The 17559-nt window shown below is 36.5% G+C and overlaps 2 protein-coding genes across 8 annotated transcripts; one reads left to right on the plus strand and one right to left on the minus strand.

Moving 5' to 3' along the window:
* Window positions 1-1857: 1857 nt before the first annotated feature.
* LOC124298756 (monocarboxylate transporter 12) lies at window positions 1858-14241 on the plus strand. Of its 5 annotated transcripts, XM_046751180.1 has the most exons (10): window positions 1858-2213; window positions 4939-5477; window positions 9806-9925; window positions 10013-10156; window positions 10527-10789; window positions 10874-11217; window positions 12028-12265; window positions 12492-12657; window positions 13583-13783; window positions 13870-14241. In XM_046751180.1, the coding sequence occupies exons 2-10, from the start codon at window positions 5321-5323 to the stop codon at window positions 14025-14027; spliced, it is 1791 nt and encodes a 596-aa protein (XP_046607136.1). In that variant the 5' UTR covers window positions 1858-2213; window positions 4939-5320; the 3' UTR covers window positions 14028-14241. The 5 variants fall into 5 exon arrangements, with proteins under 5 accessions (XP_046607136.1, XP_046607138.1, XP_046607140.1 ...); XM_046751182.1 differs by lacking the exon at window positions 4939-5477 and having other exon boundaries at window positions 2180-2213; XM_046751179.1 differs by lacking the exon at window positions 1858-2213 and having other exon boundaries at window positions 4361-5477.
* On the minus strand, window positions 13922-16164 carry LOC124298759 (uncharacterized). 3 transcript variants are annotated; one of them, XM_046751188.1, is made up of 4 exons: window positions 15413-16164; window positions 15021-15143; window positions 14847-14940; window positions 13922-14777 (listed from the first exon to the last, which is right to left on the minus strand). In XM_046751188.1, exons 1-4 carry the CDS (start codon window positions 15563-15565, stop codon window positions 14602-14604), a joined length of 546 nt encoding a protein of 181 aa, XP_046607144.1. In that variant the 5' UTR covers window positions 15566-16164; the 3' UTR covers window positions 13922-14601. The 3 variants fall into 3 exon arrangements, 2 of the variants coding, with proteins under 2 accessions (XP_046607144.1, XP_046607143.1); XR_006906878.1 differs by having other exon boundaries at window positions 13922-14940; window positions 15021-15194; window positions 16041-16164; XM_046751187.1 differs by having other exon boundaries at window positions 13922-14940.
* Between the last annotated feature and the right edge of the window lie 1395 nt (window positions 16165-17559).

Below are 17559 nucleotides of genomic sequence, written 5' to 3' on the forward strand. Positions count from 1 at the left end.
GAGCTACCCACATGGCATTGAACTAATTACATCAATTAATCTTTGACCCATCCACTGATTACCAATCATATTATTTCTGTCTTATAATTATTAAAAGTCCACGTCGAAAATGACATTATTTGACATTTCCGAAAAACTGGCAACCAATCATATTAAATTCAAACACACGTTACGTGTGATTTCCATCAATCATTGCCAATTTTTCCGCAGATATTAGCTCATATAAGTATTGTACTCTACAGTAAAATGCATAAATACCTTAACTTTCCGGCTAACTTATGTTCAGTCCGAAATAAAATGCTAGTTTAATTCTATATGAATCATGTGACAATGACTGACAATACAGCTGACGTGAGAAAATGTGAGGCCTTGTCACATAATTCGTTTAGATTCGAAGTCACATTTTGTTCGGACCGAAAATAAGTTAGCCGGAAAGTTAAGGGGATACGGTAATCGATTTCGGCGTTGTATATACCTCCAAATATCGACCTCAAACCATTTTCAATTGACACAGAAATAAAGAAATGGTATGCATCCCACGACTTTACTGTTGCGATTTCGTAGAATGCATGCCATTTCTTTATATCTGCGTCAAATGAAAATGTATTGCAATGTTTTTATCTTCAATTGCATATGGAATAGGGGTCGATGAGCCCGTTTCACGGTTTTGTTCATGTATTTCGCAGATACAGTCCTCTGATAATAATTCAACATATTAATATAGGATGCTACAATGTTTTTTTCTTCGGATTTTCTCAAACGACAACTCAGATGACAAAATATTATACATCTCACGCGTAAAACGTTCAGCTATAGATTCAAAAGTCTGAAGCTGTCGAAATTGGTTATTTTGCCCATTATTTTCGTGATATTACTATCCGATATACCTGATATAATCTCGCACCATTATTCTAACCGTCAATTATATGTTTTATAAAATGTAAATACAAAAACTGTGTTCGCCACAAAAGAAGACAGATAGAGTTTAGTAGATAGAACGTTTCTGCGCCATAGAAATAAACTACCCAGTCTGTGCACGGAGTTGAAGCCGTAGTTAGAAAGAGAGAGCACAGCTGGAGCCGGACCTCTCTGTTGCACGATCAATGGAGTGGGGAGCAGCTGCCAGACGGGGAAAACAATAAGGCAAGCGGAGAGGTATATTTGTATGAACTATGTGTCTCCCCCACCAAGTCACCGATTAGAATAAGAGGTCCGATTCCAGCGTGGCTCTCTCTTTGTAATCACGGCTTCAGCTTGGTATGAGCTTGGTAGACAGACCGCGCGGTCTACATATATCTACAAATCTATAATCTGTGTCAATTGTCTATCTTTTTTTTACCTGCAGGCGTAAGAAATTAAGAGAGCTTAAGATCGGCCGCACATGCGTTCTGTCTTTTTTACTGAGCGTATCATACACATTATAGTATGAGGGAATGAGAAATACATGCCACATGCCGATCATTCTAACCTGTATTGTGATGCCTTGCCATACTGGGAATGTGACGTCACAAAAATGGCGCGCATTTCAACTTCAGAAACTGTCGAGGTACTTTTAATAATGTTCGATAGTAAATTTTTTTCTAATAAAGCATCGTGCATGATGTGATCAGGTTTGAACAGATGAAATGTATGGACGAAAAAGTTATCGAATTGAATTTGTTTCTGATTCTGGCAAAGAAAAACTAAACCTAGAACTGCATAATCTGTTATGCGGGTTCAACATTCGAGCCCCTGAAATAGAACGCGCGACAAAATCTCCAGCGACCTAGCAGTGTGTTGTTTACTAGTTTATTTTCAACGAAACGTGTAAATCGGGATATAGATCTGAGATCTCTGCAAAACAGCCAGTCATATTACTGCGCTAATCGAAATTCTAACCGCCTATGTCTTCTCCTCTCTCCGCTTGCAATTCTTTGCCGCATTTCTTTATTCCTTTCGTTCTCTCTTTGTTCGACGACTCAACGTTGACTCTGCCAGTGTTTAACTTCTCTGAACAAAGCGTTCACGTGTCAGTTTTAAAGTAGGAGTACAAACAACATGTTCCTCGTTCCTCTTGTCATGTTACACTGAACTTTAACATCGTGTTTCGGTCACGTCTGGTTTCGGTGATGAATCGTTTTTATTAGTTTCTATTTTTCTTTCTGTTTTATTTTCTGTTTTTTGCCAATCTAGAATAATTTTCAAATGTTGATCGATGATCGAAAATCACCATCGTAAGTTCTTCAATTATTTACTGTCATTCGAAGAATAATGAGGTTATTTTTCGCGATCGTTAATTAGATCATTCATACCTTATATGTATCAAACTCAAAAATGTGCCGCTCAATATTTTATCATGTTCGGCGTAAACATTTATCGATATCATTGTTACTATCATCAACTAATCTAATGATTCTGAGTAAATAATTCTATTATCAGAAGAAAATTTGCGTTAATGCCGAGGTCTAAATTGAAGCTGAATATCTGAAACATTGTAACACCACGAAATTTGTGTGTGGCTGTAGTCGAAACAAGTGTTACAAAAATAGTTATCAGCCAATTAAGTTTTACTGAAAATTAACAATTCCGGTAATCGGTGTTGAATTGAAGTCGGCGGCGATTCTCGTTTGAGTTTTTCCGATTTTTTTCATGGCGGCCTCCGGTTTCATCCGTCCGTATAGTATCCAACAGGTCTACTGCTTTATCAGGTCACAAACGCTCAGTTTGCTTTGCATTTTTACGAAGCTATATAGATGTCACTACTATCTGTAAATTTTATTGCACATGGGAAACTCGCGGTATTATACGCACGTATAATTAGCATAGAGAGAGGAAACAAGTGTCGGCGAAACGGGCTGGAGGGGGAATCGCTTGCAAAGTAAAATGCCAAGCATTTATGCCACTTATTTTTAGCACTGCAAGCCGCGTGTGACCGGCGCAAGGATTTCTCTTCTCTCTTATTCGGCATCTCCGTAAATTTCACGATCAACAGTCCAAATTTTCCTCTATACATTGTTCTTCAATAATAATTCAATGCGTGTGTTTTTGTTGATTTTCCCGGTGGTCTTCCTGATATTATAAGTACATAATTTTTTAATTTAATTAAACGTATCGTATCTCACTGCAGAACGTCACATATCTTAATTTCTATTTTTGGCCCGTTGATATAATTCGGCCGAAACTTCTGATCTTCGGATTCAAATGGTTCATTTTATAGCAGAAAAAGAACGAATGCAACGTGCTAACTTATCGGCACGGCCCCTGATCGTTAATGCAGTCGCGGATTTGATCAAAGAGCGAATCATCAACTGTACGCTAATTTTTGTATAAATCATTTTTATTCTGTCAACAACATCTCCAATTGGAATTAATCTTCTCATCTTTTTTTATAATATTTCAAAATATCATTTCCTAAAGGAAAAAAACGTTTAAATTTTTTTTCAATAATATGCTACTACTTGACAAAAAAATATGAAATTTAGTTCAGTTGATTGTTTTAACTGTGATAATGTAACCTAAAAAGATTACGATAAAACTCATTCCTCGTTAGTAGGAAATCAATCAACCGCAAGACGATGCTCTATTTGGGACAATTACCGGGGTTGTAAGTTTCAGGATTATTATAGATCTTGTCAGCCATGTAGTATAATTTTTTCTTAATCATTCACCGATTTATAAATTGGACAGATTCAGAAAAAAATTGCTTTCTACAACGTTTTACTGACAGAGTAAGTAGTAGGCTTTTTAAAATTCTGATTGATTTCTGTCGCAAAAACGAATTTATCAGTCATAACTAGTCGAAATATACCATGGATTTAAAAAGTATATCCAAGTGAAAAACCCTTCTAAACAGGGAAACGATATGATAAGGAAATACCGATAATTTTCGACAATGCAGAAACACAACAACTCTGTACGTTGGTGAATAAATTGGAACGCGATGAGAAGAAAATGGTGAAAGTGAAAAAAATATACATACGTTCTAAGCAGCTGAACTGGTTTACACGTATTTGACGTAATATGCCGAGTAAAAAGAGTTAAACTGTAACGGATCAACAACCTCGATATAACAAAGCACTCAAGGATTAGATGTAAACATAATCGCGGGTATGGCCAAATATGTATACTGTATGCAAACAAATCATTTGTATGCAAGATTTTAGGGACAGGTTGTATATAATATTTTTGATACAGTGTATTCGCAATCTTGTAACAATTATGCACAATTTCTATTTCCTCAAGTGTATAGAATAAACTGAGGTACATGTTTCCATTATAAACAAAGACCCCCCCCCCCCCCCTCCTTGTGGAAAAAAAATGAGTACTACGAAGATAACGATGTTTACGCCAAACATAATAAGCGGTTCAGCACATTATTGTGTACAAGTCTGCAAGTCGATGATGGGTTTGCTCCGAAGAGGATCTCGCGCGGAGCGTTTCGCAAATGCTGATTACAGCCTGTAAAGATACAGAAAGAGAGAATTCGGAGCAAAGCCGTCAATGTGCAGCCTTTTCCCTACTGCCAACAGTTAGTGAGTCAGTCAGTCAGTCAGTCAGTCAGTCAGTATCAAATCACCGCGGCTGCTTGTGCGGTGCGGGGTAGTCCAACAGTTTGCCACTACAACCACGTGCTGGTTGTGGCTACAAGAAGTGTTGTAACAGTATTGTACTTATAGCTATGCCGATGCGAATAATTCACGAAAAATAGTTTGAACATGGTGCGGTTTGGTGTTAACCTTGAGTGGTGAATCCCGATCCTCGAACTCTGGCTTCAAAGGGATTATGGACATTTTTTTGCACACTTAGGACACGAACCGTAATTCTGCTTGATACTCTACAGTGCGTGGATTTCTTATCTTGGAAAGTGGCTGCTGCTGACTACTTAGTTTTATTCATTGTAATCGGTATTACATTAACAAATTCCAAGCGGACAGTACCTCATGCGGTATTGATTTTCAGTCCATCGATCATTTCATCCAAAGTTTTTGCCATTTCGAGAACAACTATAATGAGATCCTGTATCGGCCAACGGAATAACCTATGGGGACAATACTTTTAATGGAAATATTTAGATGAACGGAAAGTTTTATTTTTATTTATTTTTATCGATAAATAGGGAAGAATAGTTAATTGTGATGTAATCGGACTTTATGTGATTTTTTAAACTATATTCGTGTGAGTGTCTTTATTGTACATCTATTCTCGGATCTCAATAACTATTTTAAAGTGTATTTTTTTATCTTCACGTCGCTGTTCGTTTTTTTTTTTTTTTTTTTTTTTTGACACAAATATTTTGCTGTTTGAATATAAATATAAATAAATAACAAACGGCGATCGCAAAATGGCACACGAGCCGGTAAAGAACAGGATAAAAAAAAACATGGTAGTGGAAAATTGCCGAAAATCAGAAATCGACAAAGAGGACGAAGGAATTACACCGCCGGACGGCGGATGGGGATGGGTCATCGTATTTGCATCGTTTATGATACACGTCATCAGTGAGTTGAATTTCCCTTTTATACCAATAAATGGACGAACGAAAAAAGAAAGAAAGAAACTGAAATTTCGAAAACTGAAATTACAACAACATTAAGTCTAATATTAGCGAATTTTTGTGTCTGCTTTTCGATAAAACTTTTTCAATGAATCACTTTCGTTCAATTCATTGCTCAATTAAATAATAATTTTGATGTTCTTGAATGACAATCATATTATTATTTGTTAGTAAACGGATATGTTTATCCGGTATAATAATAATAATAATTAATTTCAAAGTATATATCATTGATTTTTATTATTATCGTTGTAGTCGTTTGTTATGTACCTTATCCTTTAGGTCGTGTACGCCTTACGTGCCTGAACAAAATGAAAGTTGGCTAAAATTTCGATAAAATTATATTGGTAGCCGACACTGAATACAGTGTATCTTGCAAAACGATGATGTGTAAATTATGCAAGAACCTCACGTCAAACTTGTACGTAAATAAGAGACGACCGACTAGTGCTCTTTCGTTATTGTATACGTATAATTACGAAACACGTGTTTTTGATAAAAAATTATTTATAACGTGTCATTCATGACCATTCATTTCGAATGTGTTTTGTGCGGATAAGAACGAAAGTGTATCTCGGATATTAAGACTAAAAAGATAACTGTTCATCACATACGTTTATAACATACTTGCTTCATAACTGAAACTTCGTGATATACACCGAGCCGAAATTCAATTTTTGCAATTACACATTTTATTTTTTTTTACGCTTAAGTTGTGAAATAATCGGTCGAATCTCTTGGTATTCACCAACAGTTTTAAACGCTTGTGCAATAGGACAATAATTTATGTTCTTTCACCGATTGCGTTTCTCACATGCATTAACGATAAGTGCCAGTTATGTAAACTAATTTCTATACACGTAAGAAACATGTCTTTCCATTTGTTTCTTTTCTTTTTCAGTCACTTTTGCTCTCTTTGGTCTTTTTCATTCACAGAATCTGCGTCGGGATGAATGAATAGGCCAAACCTGACATAACTTCTCACTAACTAAATATGCTAAACTCTGCGTGATGTCCATGTACAGAATTGTCTAAGAAAAGTCGAATTCCGCGGTTAAACTTAATAGGTCACGAATCACCGCCAGAGACTGCACAGTTCTCGCGAGTGAATTAAGAAGTCGTATTCTTACCAACCCGGTAATTTTTTCATCATAAGCAGCACTGCTGAGGCAATTATGAGAAACAAACACAGTAGCTAATTGTAACGTTCAATTGGAAAATCATTGATCTATATATTTGAATTATGATATAATTACGAGTATAGAGAATTGACAGGCTATAAATACAGATCTTTCGTAAATCGCTAGGTTTAATTCATGGCTAATTTCCGTCATTTCGCTAGCTGGGATCAAACTTTTTTCCATGCTGTGACCTAGTTTTTCTTTGTAAATCAACTATGTCAATGCCGACGAGTCCACACACTTGTTGCCAGTACCGTACTGAATAAAAGGTTCCACATGTGCTTCTCGGCGTGCATCTCGACAACTATTGTGAATGTTCACATTCGTAACATAGGAATGTTTACAAATCATTTTTCATTGTGATTTAAAAAATTGTATTCACTTTAGTTCTACACCCCAGTTAACGCCCTTTTGACAGTTTTTGGCTAGATCATCTGTGCAAAAATTTACACCTTGTTGAGACGTCTTGAGACGATTGTGTTATCTCGGGTGTTTAAGGGGCGTAACCCGCTGATATTTTTATCATGAGTCAACTCGTGGTCCGTTGTTTATACAATCCAATGACGTATTATGCGTGTTCACGAATACGTTTTACGTAAATCGGTGAAGCATCGGTTGTTCTCTACCGAGATATCAATAATAAAATAAAAGAAACCACGTTGCTTTTTCTTTATTTTCAGGAATAAAATTTCATCTCTGGATACAGATTCTCAGGAGATTCTCAATTTACCTCTATATGTTTATCAATCAATTTCTGTTATCATTTTCAGTTTTCTTATGGTTCTCCAAATTCGCAGATCAACTTCTTTTCACCAGCATTCAAACGATGTTTTTCCTCTTAGACCCTTGGCCAAATTTTTCTCTAGTACTACTTTTTGCTGTGTCGATGCGTGCGGGATTTACTGTAATGCACTTAAAGATCAGGATTACGGCTTATCGAGCGAATTTTAATCTCATTCCACTCGAGCAGAGTGTATTTCAAGGCATCAAACTTGAAATAGTCACGATAACAGACGTGTGAAGAAGTCGGCACGTAGCTTCTGTAGTATTTTCATCTCTTGTATTTGGATTTTTAGCATAGGCGTGGTTAGATCAACATAGCATCGCAACAGACGATCATCTGATCCATTGTTTCAGACTAATTGTCAGAATATCAAGGCATAGGAAACTACTGGACTTTAAAATCGTAAAATTGAGTTGTACAGATGAAAATACGGACTAAGAAATCGTTTTTACGATTATCTAAGTATGACCAGTTATTGTAGCATGGGTACTTTCCTTTGAGTTTCATGACAAACTTGTTGTTCGACTGGCCCGAATGATTTCAGACGTTACAATCTTTTACGAGTTGGTTATCAACATTCAAAGTCTAAGGTTTGAAGCATTTTTCCTTCTATTGTTCACACAATTCTCGCTTCGATTTACGACAATATTTACCGATGCTTCATACTTTGGAATGGTCCTATCGATACTTGTATTTATGCATATAGACAATAGCGAGATTACGCATACCTCGGAAAATCGAGTTATTAGACAAAGCATTCTTTGCAACTTATTGTGAGAAATGACCATTCCTTGCAGGCTGGCTTAAAATTACCGTACATACGATTTCATGGCGATAATCGAGCTACTATTAGAGCGATGAATTTTATCGCGCACAGTAAATCTTGCATTTTTTCGAGTATTTTCGAAATCGTAACAAAACGCGAATTTTTGTTTTGGCGTAGAAAGAAACCTACGCCTTTGCTGATCTCGCGCTCAACCGTCGATAATTTGATACGGCATTCAAATAAATAATTTGCCAAGTACCGAGGTGCGCTGTAAGCGTATCGGATAAATTTAGATTCTTATCCCGCAGGCGGCTGCAGCGTGATTACAAAGTCTTGTGGATGAACCGATCGGTTGTCTAGAAATAAGATCGATAACATTCTCTTTGTGCCGGCTGCCAGGCTTAATCAAGCAGTCAGAGTAACAAACGATCGCCAATAAATCATGAGTGTATGATAAAACAGATCACCGTCTTTCGTTTTAATCGCTTGATGGAGTCGCTTAGCTAATTTGCTTCCGAAATTATTATTTTTCAAATGACAAACGAGTTGTATAACAACATTCACCACATCTTGTTAATTAATATGGAAACTGTGTGCTTTGCCTCGCTTTGAATTGAAAACCTTTTTGTAAACCCCCGCAAATCTAGCGTTCTAATTTCAAGTAGACATTTTTTTTTTTTTGCTATTTTTTCGGAAATTCTCAATTACAAATTACGCGAATCATTTCACTTCGTGTGAAAAATCGTTCTTGGCAAAAAATATTGCTTACTATGAAAAAAACAATACAGAAACAAGTTTGGAGGCATAAGCTTAACAAGCGATTATTTCATGATAACAGACACGAATCGAAACTTATTTATCGTTGTTCCTAAATTTCATGTAGTAAAGTGCATTATAATGCTGTAAATGCAATCTGCTCATTTCAAACATTTCAAACACTACGATACATTTGATTAAACTTTGTGCACGGACATGCATCATGATCTTTCGACACATATTAACTATTTACACTCGTACCATTATTCAATTACATATCGGTGATTATTGCTAATGTATAACGAAATAAATTTCTAAGGTACTTTAGAGATCTTTCTTTACAGAAATCTGCGAAAAATGTTATTTTATTACAATATTATTTTGTATTGTGTTAATGAAATCATATAGCTACAAATTATTCGTCCCTTTTTGCCTGTTACCATTATCTTGATAAACCAAACAATCTTCTACTCCAGACTGATGTGTGCTACTTATAGTCTAAGATTTTTTAATTCCTGACTTATGACGTAATAAATTCAGATCCTTAAGTTTCGAAGACGCTATCTGGCGGAAGTGAAAATCAAATACTTGTTACAATTATACTTTCTGCCTAGATGTTGTGAAAATTTGACCTAATCGAGCAGCGCGATATTGGTAACAAAAGAAGGAAAAAGGAATAGTCTGTTTTCCGTATTGTCTAACCACAGTCGTGTCCATCCGTAAAATGTGTTTTAACAACAAAGTAATTTCACCACAAAAACAGGTAACCGTATTTTAATTTACAGCTGACGGAGTCACGTATTCCTTTGGATTATTTTACATCGCATTTCTCGATTACTTTGAGGAAGGGAAAGGCAAGACGTCTTGGATCGCGTCGCTCCTCGTCGGCATCACGTATTGTTCAGGTAATGCACTGGCATATATATTATTATTATTATTATATAAAACTCAACGTTTAGTGCGATCAAACACTATTTTTTAAATTATTTCAGGACCCATATCCAGCTCTTTCGTAAACAAATACGGATGCAGGACAGTTACTATCGCTGGAACCATACTTGCCAGCACTTCTCTACTGGCTAGCGTTTTTGCTCAAAATATCTTGACGTTATATTTTACTATAGGAATTGGCACAGGCAAGTAATAAATTGAATTCCTCATGTCAGAGGCTGCGAAGGGCAAGGATTTACTGAAACAAATTTTCTTCCCTTTCTTAACTGGCGCAGGAATAATGAGAAAACCAAAAATTTCGAGTTATTTATATTTTTAATATAAAATCTACCAAAAGAATATGAGTTTTTTACGGAAAGGTATCAGAATTTTTTGAAATCTCTCAAGTATAAACTGAATAATTGCAACTTTTTCAGCACTGTCTGAAAATATGGTATATTTCTGAGAAATTTTTAATTAAACATAACGGAGATCTGAGAATTTTTTTCATCAGGGTCCCTGCTAGTTTATGTTATACGGAGCGGGCCGATGAACAAGTGATTTTTATTTACGCAGGTATCGGCTTCGGGCTGATATACTTACCAGCCATTGTCAGCGTGACCTGTTACTTCGAAAAGTATCGTTCCCTGGCAACAGGAATAGCGGTGTGTGGTTCCGGTTTGGGTACTCTCGTGTTCGCGCCTTTGACAGGACTTTTGATAACAACATACGGATGGCGTGGCGCGACGTTAATTATATCAGCATTGGTTTTAAACTGTATAATACTCGGTGTGCTTATTAGGCCACTGGAAGCACCAAAGAAGGATATTTCACTGCAGGTCGGTCGAAATGAAACCACGAAAGAAAAAAGCTCTGGTCAAACACTCTGGTTTATACATCATGAACTACAATTTAATTTGCAGAGTTTACATTTCAAAGAGAATGGATCTATCGTCAAAGTCGCTGGTGAAAATGAACGGAAAGCGTTACAAGCGGCTGGTGGCAAAGATCGGAACAAGAGTAACGAACGTCAAGTAAAGTACACCGCGGTTAAAATGGAAGACGATGTTGGTAATAATTTGCGTGCAGCATTGAGCCAGCCGATTCTGTTGACAAAAAGTCTTGGCCATCACACCCAAACCATGACCCGATCATACGGTAGCTCGATAATGAATCGGCGGGACATATTCTACCAAGGAAGTTTAGATAACGTTCGAGCTAAATCGTACGTATCTGACAATACTGAAATGAGAATGCGGAGTTATTAGTAAGTTTGATTAACTAATACGCATGAAAAATTCTCACTAGCGGTCATTCAAGTATTAGCTGACGCGGTTGTTGCAAATTTTTGTATCTCACCGCTAATGATAACGATTGGTAACAGTTGCCTGCTTTGCTTACTAGTTTCTTTTTTTTTAACGTTAGCTAACGCTTTTTTGAAAAGTTTATTGGCATATCGATTCGTTGCCTGGGAATGGTAGAAATTCCTACTTTATTAAATATTAACTATTATTAATTATTAATACACAAGAAACCTTTAATTTGCTAAGATATTATCATCAAGCAATGCTTGCATTATCGAGACCGCCTTTTATGGAAATTTTTTTATTATTCTTAAGCTGGCGATGTATTTGCTTTGAGCGCGCACTTTGAATTTTCTATGTCAACTAACGCTTACTTGGAGTGCTTACTGCTGTAGGGTAACATTTGACAACGTCCCACTGAGTGGCCTACCCCTGTTTTAGCGTAAGCTAATATTTGAATGGTCCCCTGGTTTTCCGTCTACGGTTGCTCAAACTTATTTCACGATTCGCAAAAGAAACTGAGGACGTATAGATTCAACGTTTTTGATTTTAAATAAAATTTTACGCAAGTGTGTGATTTTTACTAATTTTTCTCTGAAGAAATTCAGGAATTGCCGAGTTTTTCAGAAAAAATTCTCCACTACAAATTGCTGTCTTGAGTCGAAAGAAAAATTCCATTACGCAAGGAGTTGAGGCAAAATATTACAACTCTCAATTATTTTCGTGTTTTAAATTTCTGTTTCACTTTTTTTTGTACTTGCTTACGCATACAGCGGATCTCTGGAGAACAGTGTTGAAAATGTGAGAATGCACTCGTCGTTGCGCAGCTTACCGAATGGGAATACAAAACATTCCGATAACTATGAAAGTCCTTCAAACGCTGAAGAGAATGTAGACATATTTTGTGAGATGTTGGAATTCTCACTATTGAAGGATCCTGTATTTGTACTGTTCACACTTTCCAACTTCTGCACCAGTATTGGGTTTAATGTTCCCTACGTGTATTTAGCGGTGAGTAAATAAAGCGGTGGAATTATGTATATTCATCATGAAATATTCGTTTAAACGCTATCTGGTGACAAAAAATGTATAAGTCGAAAACAGTCGTATTTACTTTTTCAAGTACTTTTCTTGCAACTTTTCGATTAAGTGAATGAGACAAAACGAAATCAAAACAACTTGCACGCATATTTTTGTATCTTTTATTTGTCAAACAATTATCAAAACTAATCCCTAGGCTCAAGCTAAGGAGCGAGGAATCCCCGCGGAAGACGCTAGCTGGTTACTGGGCATTATTGGGATAGCAAACACTTTGGGCCGTATTATTCTCGGTTACATATCCGACAAAACCTGGATCAACCGTCTTATAGTCTACAACTCATGTCTCACTATCTGCGGTATCGGTAAGTAATAAAAATTTAAGTTTTTGCAAACTGGTCTCTTTCACGCTTCCAGTTCTATATTACACGCATAAACCAAGTGTAACGGCATGAGGTGGATTGTGAGCGCCAAATTTCATTCGTAGTTCAAAATATTATAGGATGGAAAAACTTTGTCCATTTACTTTTCATTACCTTTGGTGATATAAGTATTGGTTTCCGTTGAAAATCACTTTTTCTGATTTCAAACAATCCTTACGTATCGGAGCCTTCATAATCCGAAAGACAGATTTTTCGAAAAATTTCAGTCTGTCAGATTTTACAATCAAATTATGGGCATGAAAAATTGCCATGTTCGGTATAATTTGAACTGCCGGTTTTACTGAAAATAAATCGAAACCTATACCTTTTCCTCCTCATTGCTTTCTCTACAGAAGCGATTACGTTTTTCCGAGTTTACGCAGACTCTTCCCTTTTCATGATAATGATTAATCATTTTGAACATTTTATGTGTAAAATCTTTTCTGAAATATTTGATACTTTAGCTTATACTATTCGAATTTGCTTAGAATAATTACTATCACACAGTGGGACTATTATTTCATTCGTATCATTTATCAGCATCATGGCTGCATATAACTACTGTTGGAGATTTGTTGAACGATTATATTCTCTCCTCCTTACTTTTTATTCCAACAGTACAGCCTGTTCATCGATTAAAAATTTTCTGATAAACAGTGAACAGTTCTGAACATCGCAAAATTATCGACAAGTTCCTGAAAGGTATAATGTCATTGATGAAAGACTTTCAAAACTCGACTAAAATAATAACGTTGCACTACGTATATTCTATTTAGAATTTAATTGTTTGCAAAATGCATTTGAATAGCGCCTAAGACCACTGGTATCTATCGAACCTTATTCAATGTTTTTCTTTATTCTATTCAAGCTACTGGATTCAGTTCTCTTTGCACGACTTTTACTGCGTTTGCTTTCTACTCGGTTGTGTTCGGAGTTACGGCTGGAGCATACGTTGGTCTTACATCTGTGATTCTAGTAGATTTACTGGGCTTGGATCGCCTGACAAATGCCTTTGGACTTCTTTTACTTTTTCAAGGACTTGCATCTCTGCTGGGTCCACCAATTGCTGGTAAAAATTAGTTTCCCCTGATTTTACACTCGGCCACTGGATATTCATCTCTATCTGAATTCTCATTCTCTTATATTTATTTTTAGGGTGGCTGCATGATAGATTGGGAAGCTATGATCCAGGCTTTTGGGTTGCTGGGTCGATGATTGCGATTAGTGGCCTCATGCTATTTTTTATACCTGTACTCCAGAGGTACTTACGAAAGAAAGCAGAAAAGTCGCAAAGGATAAGCGTTGTATTCTAGCATAAATTACTGTACATAAGCCAACAACTGAAAAAGAATGGAAACGGAACAATTAACAGAATTATGGATCCCGTTTCTTTAGGTTGCCGAATTAAGCATGTTTTATTCCAATAAGAAACTGTACGTTGCGGTAATCTAAAGAAACGTGTCACGATTATATACTTTTTTATTTATTCTTTAAGGCAATTGAAATAAACAAAAATAATTTCTCAGACTTATTTTCTTATAATGTAAAAGAACGATGTTTAGAATATTGGTGTAGACAAATCAAATCATTCGTCTTTATTCATTATTGTTCAATTCATCTAATTGGTCGCGTTGGTTGTCCACCTCAACTCTGAATTCTCTGAATCTGCTTTGTAAAATCTCTAATATTTGGTCTGATATTCCGTCAGGGAATGAAGCCTTCCATCCTTTCTCTCAGGTTTCAGAAAGATGGGAGTGGAAACTCTCGTCGTAAAAGTTCTTGATATCCGCTCGTTCCACAAGCGAATTTTAATTATAAGGCATTCTTAATCGTGACATTTGACCAACATTTAATTTGCGTGTTTTTTGTTTGAGTTGTTACTAAATATTAGATTTGATCACTGTTAAATATACTTTGCACTGCAGCTTTGTACCTATCATTTGGTGCATTATCAACATATCCAAGATCACGCCTAGTGCTTTTCAGTTTTTTCTTGTAAATATTAACCATGTGCGTTTTTTTAAATACCAGTTGCTTCAATCGAGACAACTCTTCCTTAGGATCTGTATTTATAATGACTTTATTGGTCTGTGGTAATTTTTCTTTTCTTTGACTCTTATTCAATGACTCACCATATTCTTCAAATTTCAATGCTTCATTATCAATTAAGTTTTGTTGCTCAATATCTTTATCACTTTCTGATATGATTTCTACTTCATCTTGACGCTGAAATTATGGGATATTGTTTAGTATAGAAAATGATATGCAGACTCAATTCAAGAATATACTTTCGTCAGTTTCATTACATTTACCAGATCGTTTCTATGCACTTCAATTATGAGTGACATAGTCCAGTTTACAGTATTTAACACTGACTTGTTGCCTTCGGAATTGTTCTCATGTTTGCAGATTTGTACATCATCAGATGGCTTGGAAGTAAAAGCGTGTGCATTGAGTAAAGGACAAGTTACTCAGTATAGCTTGAGGAACACATTCTTAGTTGAAATTTTATTTGCAATCTTTTGCTAGCGCATGCGTAACCAAAAAATTGTGGGCACTACATCGGACCTCAAAATTCTCTTATCATGCACTCTGAGCTTTTCCTACATGTATGGTTCAAAATCCCATGAGTGAAGTAGAATTACTTTAGCAGAATTCATTGTCAAAGATATTATCGCATATCTGGTAATCGACTTACTTCACACAAGTACGTGCGCTCTTTTCGCATCAAATTAACGAGTCCAATATTTTTCACCCAATTCGTTCGTCGTATGGGATCACGAGGTAGAACTTTCATGAAATAATTTTTTCTAGTCGAATTATGACATTCAGGCACACAACACCCAGTCATTTTAGAATAATTCTTGAACCAGATAACGTCTGCTTAGGATTCTCCAGAAACGTCGTTCTGTACGGTTCAAGCTTTAAATTTACGTTTGTAATTGCGAACGATTTAGAAGGTAAACCGAAAATACCTAGTTTACCCGCCTTAATCACGATTGTGACGAAACATGGCAGCGAGTGGGTCGGCCGTGGGAAATTGATTCTGCGCAGCTAATTGTTCTCCCTAATCGATTGCGTTGGCAATAGAGAATTTCACAGATAGACTGTGCGATGTAAATGTTCAGTTTCTCTAAAAATTAGGAGTCTCATCTACCAAAGCGATACCACATAATGGGATAAAAGTATAGAACAAGTACAATCATGAATACATCATTAGAATAACGTTAAACCCTTTTCATCAAGTTTTTACAACGCCGGTAAGATACCCAAAGAGGTAACTAATTGCATACGTGGCAACGCTGTATATCCAGTAACCAACTCACTGAAATGATCTTCAGAAATCTCCTAAGGCCAATAATTCGTCCCATCCTCTTTGATTCGAACGAGTAATACTGATTGTAAAAAAGAACTATTCTGACCGTAGTGGCTGTGCTAACACTCGAGCTACGAAGCGGGGGGATTTGCGTTCATATCCCCGGCCTGTCAATTAGATCCGGAGCGGCAACTCTGTAAAAATGTAAGACAGGTCACGTCGTTCAGGCGCTGGGTGGCTGGTCAGTACTTTGGATTCGGGTCTGACTTCACGGAAGCTGGACAAAGTTTTCGGCGGTTTCCTTGTCTCTCGTGCCGATGCGGGTGTTTCTACTGCCACTGCCAACCTATGCTATACACCATTCTTCCTCCCTTACATTGCACATATAATTGTGACTAATAAAGAAGTATTATTATTATTGCAAATCCGTGTACACACACGAATAAAACCGAAAACAATGATCATTCAATATTTAACACCTAACTCTTTTATCCAGATAGCAATAATGATTGTGATGAGCCATTGTAAAAATTGCAATAATGCAATTTTGAAATGTTGATTAGGCAACAATTTTATCCCATAGATAAGTCATTGTATTTACAGTTAGTTGATAAAACATACAAATATTCAATTACACCTACGTAAACTCGTAAGAATATTCTAAAATTCAAACAGCTGAGGCCCAGCGATCTTGAGAAATCCTACGCTACAAAATAAGACTAACGCAACACTAAATGAACCGTTGATATATATCCTCAGCCAACAAATCACTGATCTCGACTCGACAGACTGGACATCTTGTTCTCAATTCAGTTTCGTGGCATAATCCTTTTGCTCTATTGCATTCAAAATGTCTTTGTTACCAGTTATAAAACTTCAATTTCATAAAATGTTACTTTTGGCTCGTGCCTCAGGTCTGATCGGTAGACTTAATTGACTTCCCCTAGTCTTTCGGCACTGTGCATTTGCATATTACGCTATGTGTTCAAAAGGTGTTATAGCAATTCTCAACTAGTATTCTTTGCCGCGCAAATAAAAACTTCATTTTGTTTAGAACATAGTTCTGACTGAACAACCAGCAATTTCTCCATCCTAACTTTATAACTAATTACACGTGAAATCCTGCTCCATCATCTCGATGGAGGAGCATATCATCCGGTGTATGAGACTTTAGAAGGTAAGCAAGTATAATTATTAATTTTTTATTAATAATTATGGAATTAATCCCGGTATATCTGGGTTTATCAGTAAGCGATTGAACCGAGTTGCCCACCCCCTTTCAATATGTAATCGGTATTTGGTGACCCAAAACTACTGACTGTGTGTCTAACTGCGTTTCCATCAACGGATTCCAGTGGCTAACAACTGGAGTTTCCGGGAACTGCCGTTCACTGATATATACTGCCGCTATGCAATCCCAACATGAAGGCCTTCGAAAAGTGTCCGCTAGACTTAGACAGAGGGAACGAGGTGGAGATCAACTGCTTTCTCTCTCTAACATATTGCTAGGGTCCTGAATAGAAAGAGAC

This window comes from Neodiprion virginianus, chromosome 2, assembly GCF_021901495.1.
Source record: "Neodiprion virginianus isolate iyNeoVirg1 chromosome 2, iyNeoVirg1.1, whole genome shotgun sequence".
NCBI lineage: Eukaryota > Metazoa > Arthropoda > Insecta > Hymenoptera > Diprionidae > Neodiprion > Neodiprion virginianus.

Excerpts from the sequence above, each read along its gene's own strand:
- LOC124298756 (XM_046751180.1), top strand. The coding sequence starts at position 5,321 with ATGGCACACGAGCCGGTAAAGAACAGGATAAAAAAAAACATGGTAGTG. Across the intron at positions 10,157-10,526 it reads TACTATAGGAATTGGCACAG|GTATCGGCTTCGGGCTGATA; the intron begins GCAAGTAATAAA and ends TTATTTACGCAG. Across the intron at positions 10,790-10,873 it reads AGAAGGATATTTCACTGCAG|AGTTTACATTTCAAAGAGAA; the intron begins GTCGGTCGAAAT and ends TTTAATTTGCAG.
- LOC124298759 (XM_046751187.1), bottom strand. The coding sequence starts at position 15,565 with ATGACTGGGTGTTGTGTGCCTGAATGTCATAATTCGACTAGAAAAAAT. Across the intron at positions 15,144-15,412 it reads AGCGCACGTACTTGTGTGAA|CCATCTGATGATGTACAAAT; the intron begins GTAAGTCGATTA and ends TTTACTTCCAAG. Across the intron at positions 14,941-15,020 it reads ATAGAAACGATCTGGTAAAT|CGTCAAGATGAAGTAGAAAT; the intron begins GTAATGAAACTG and ends CCATAATTTCAG.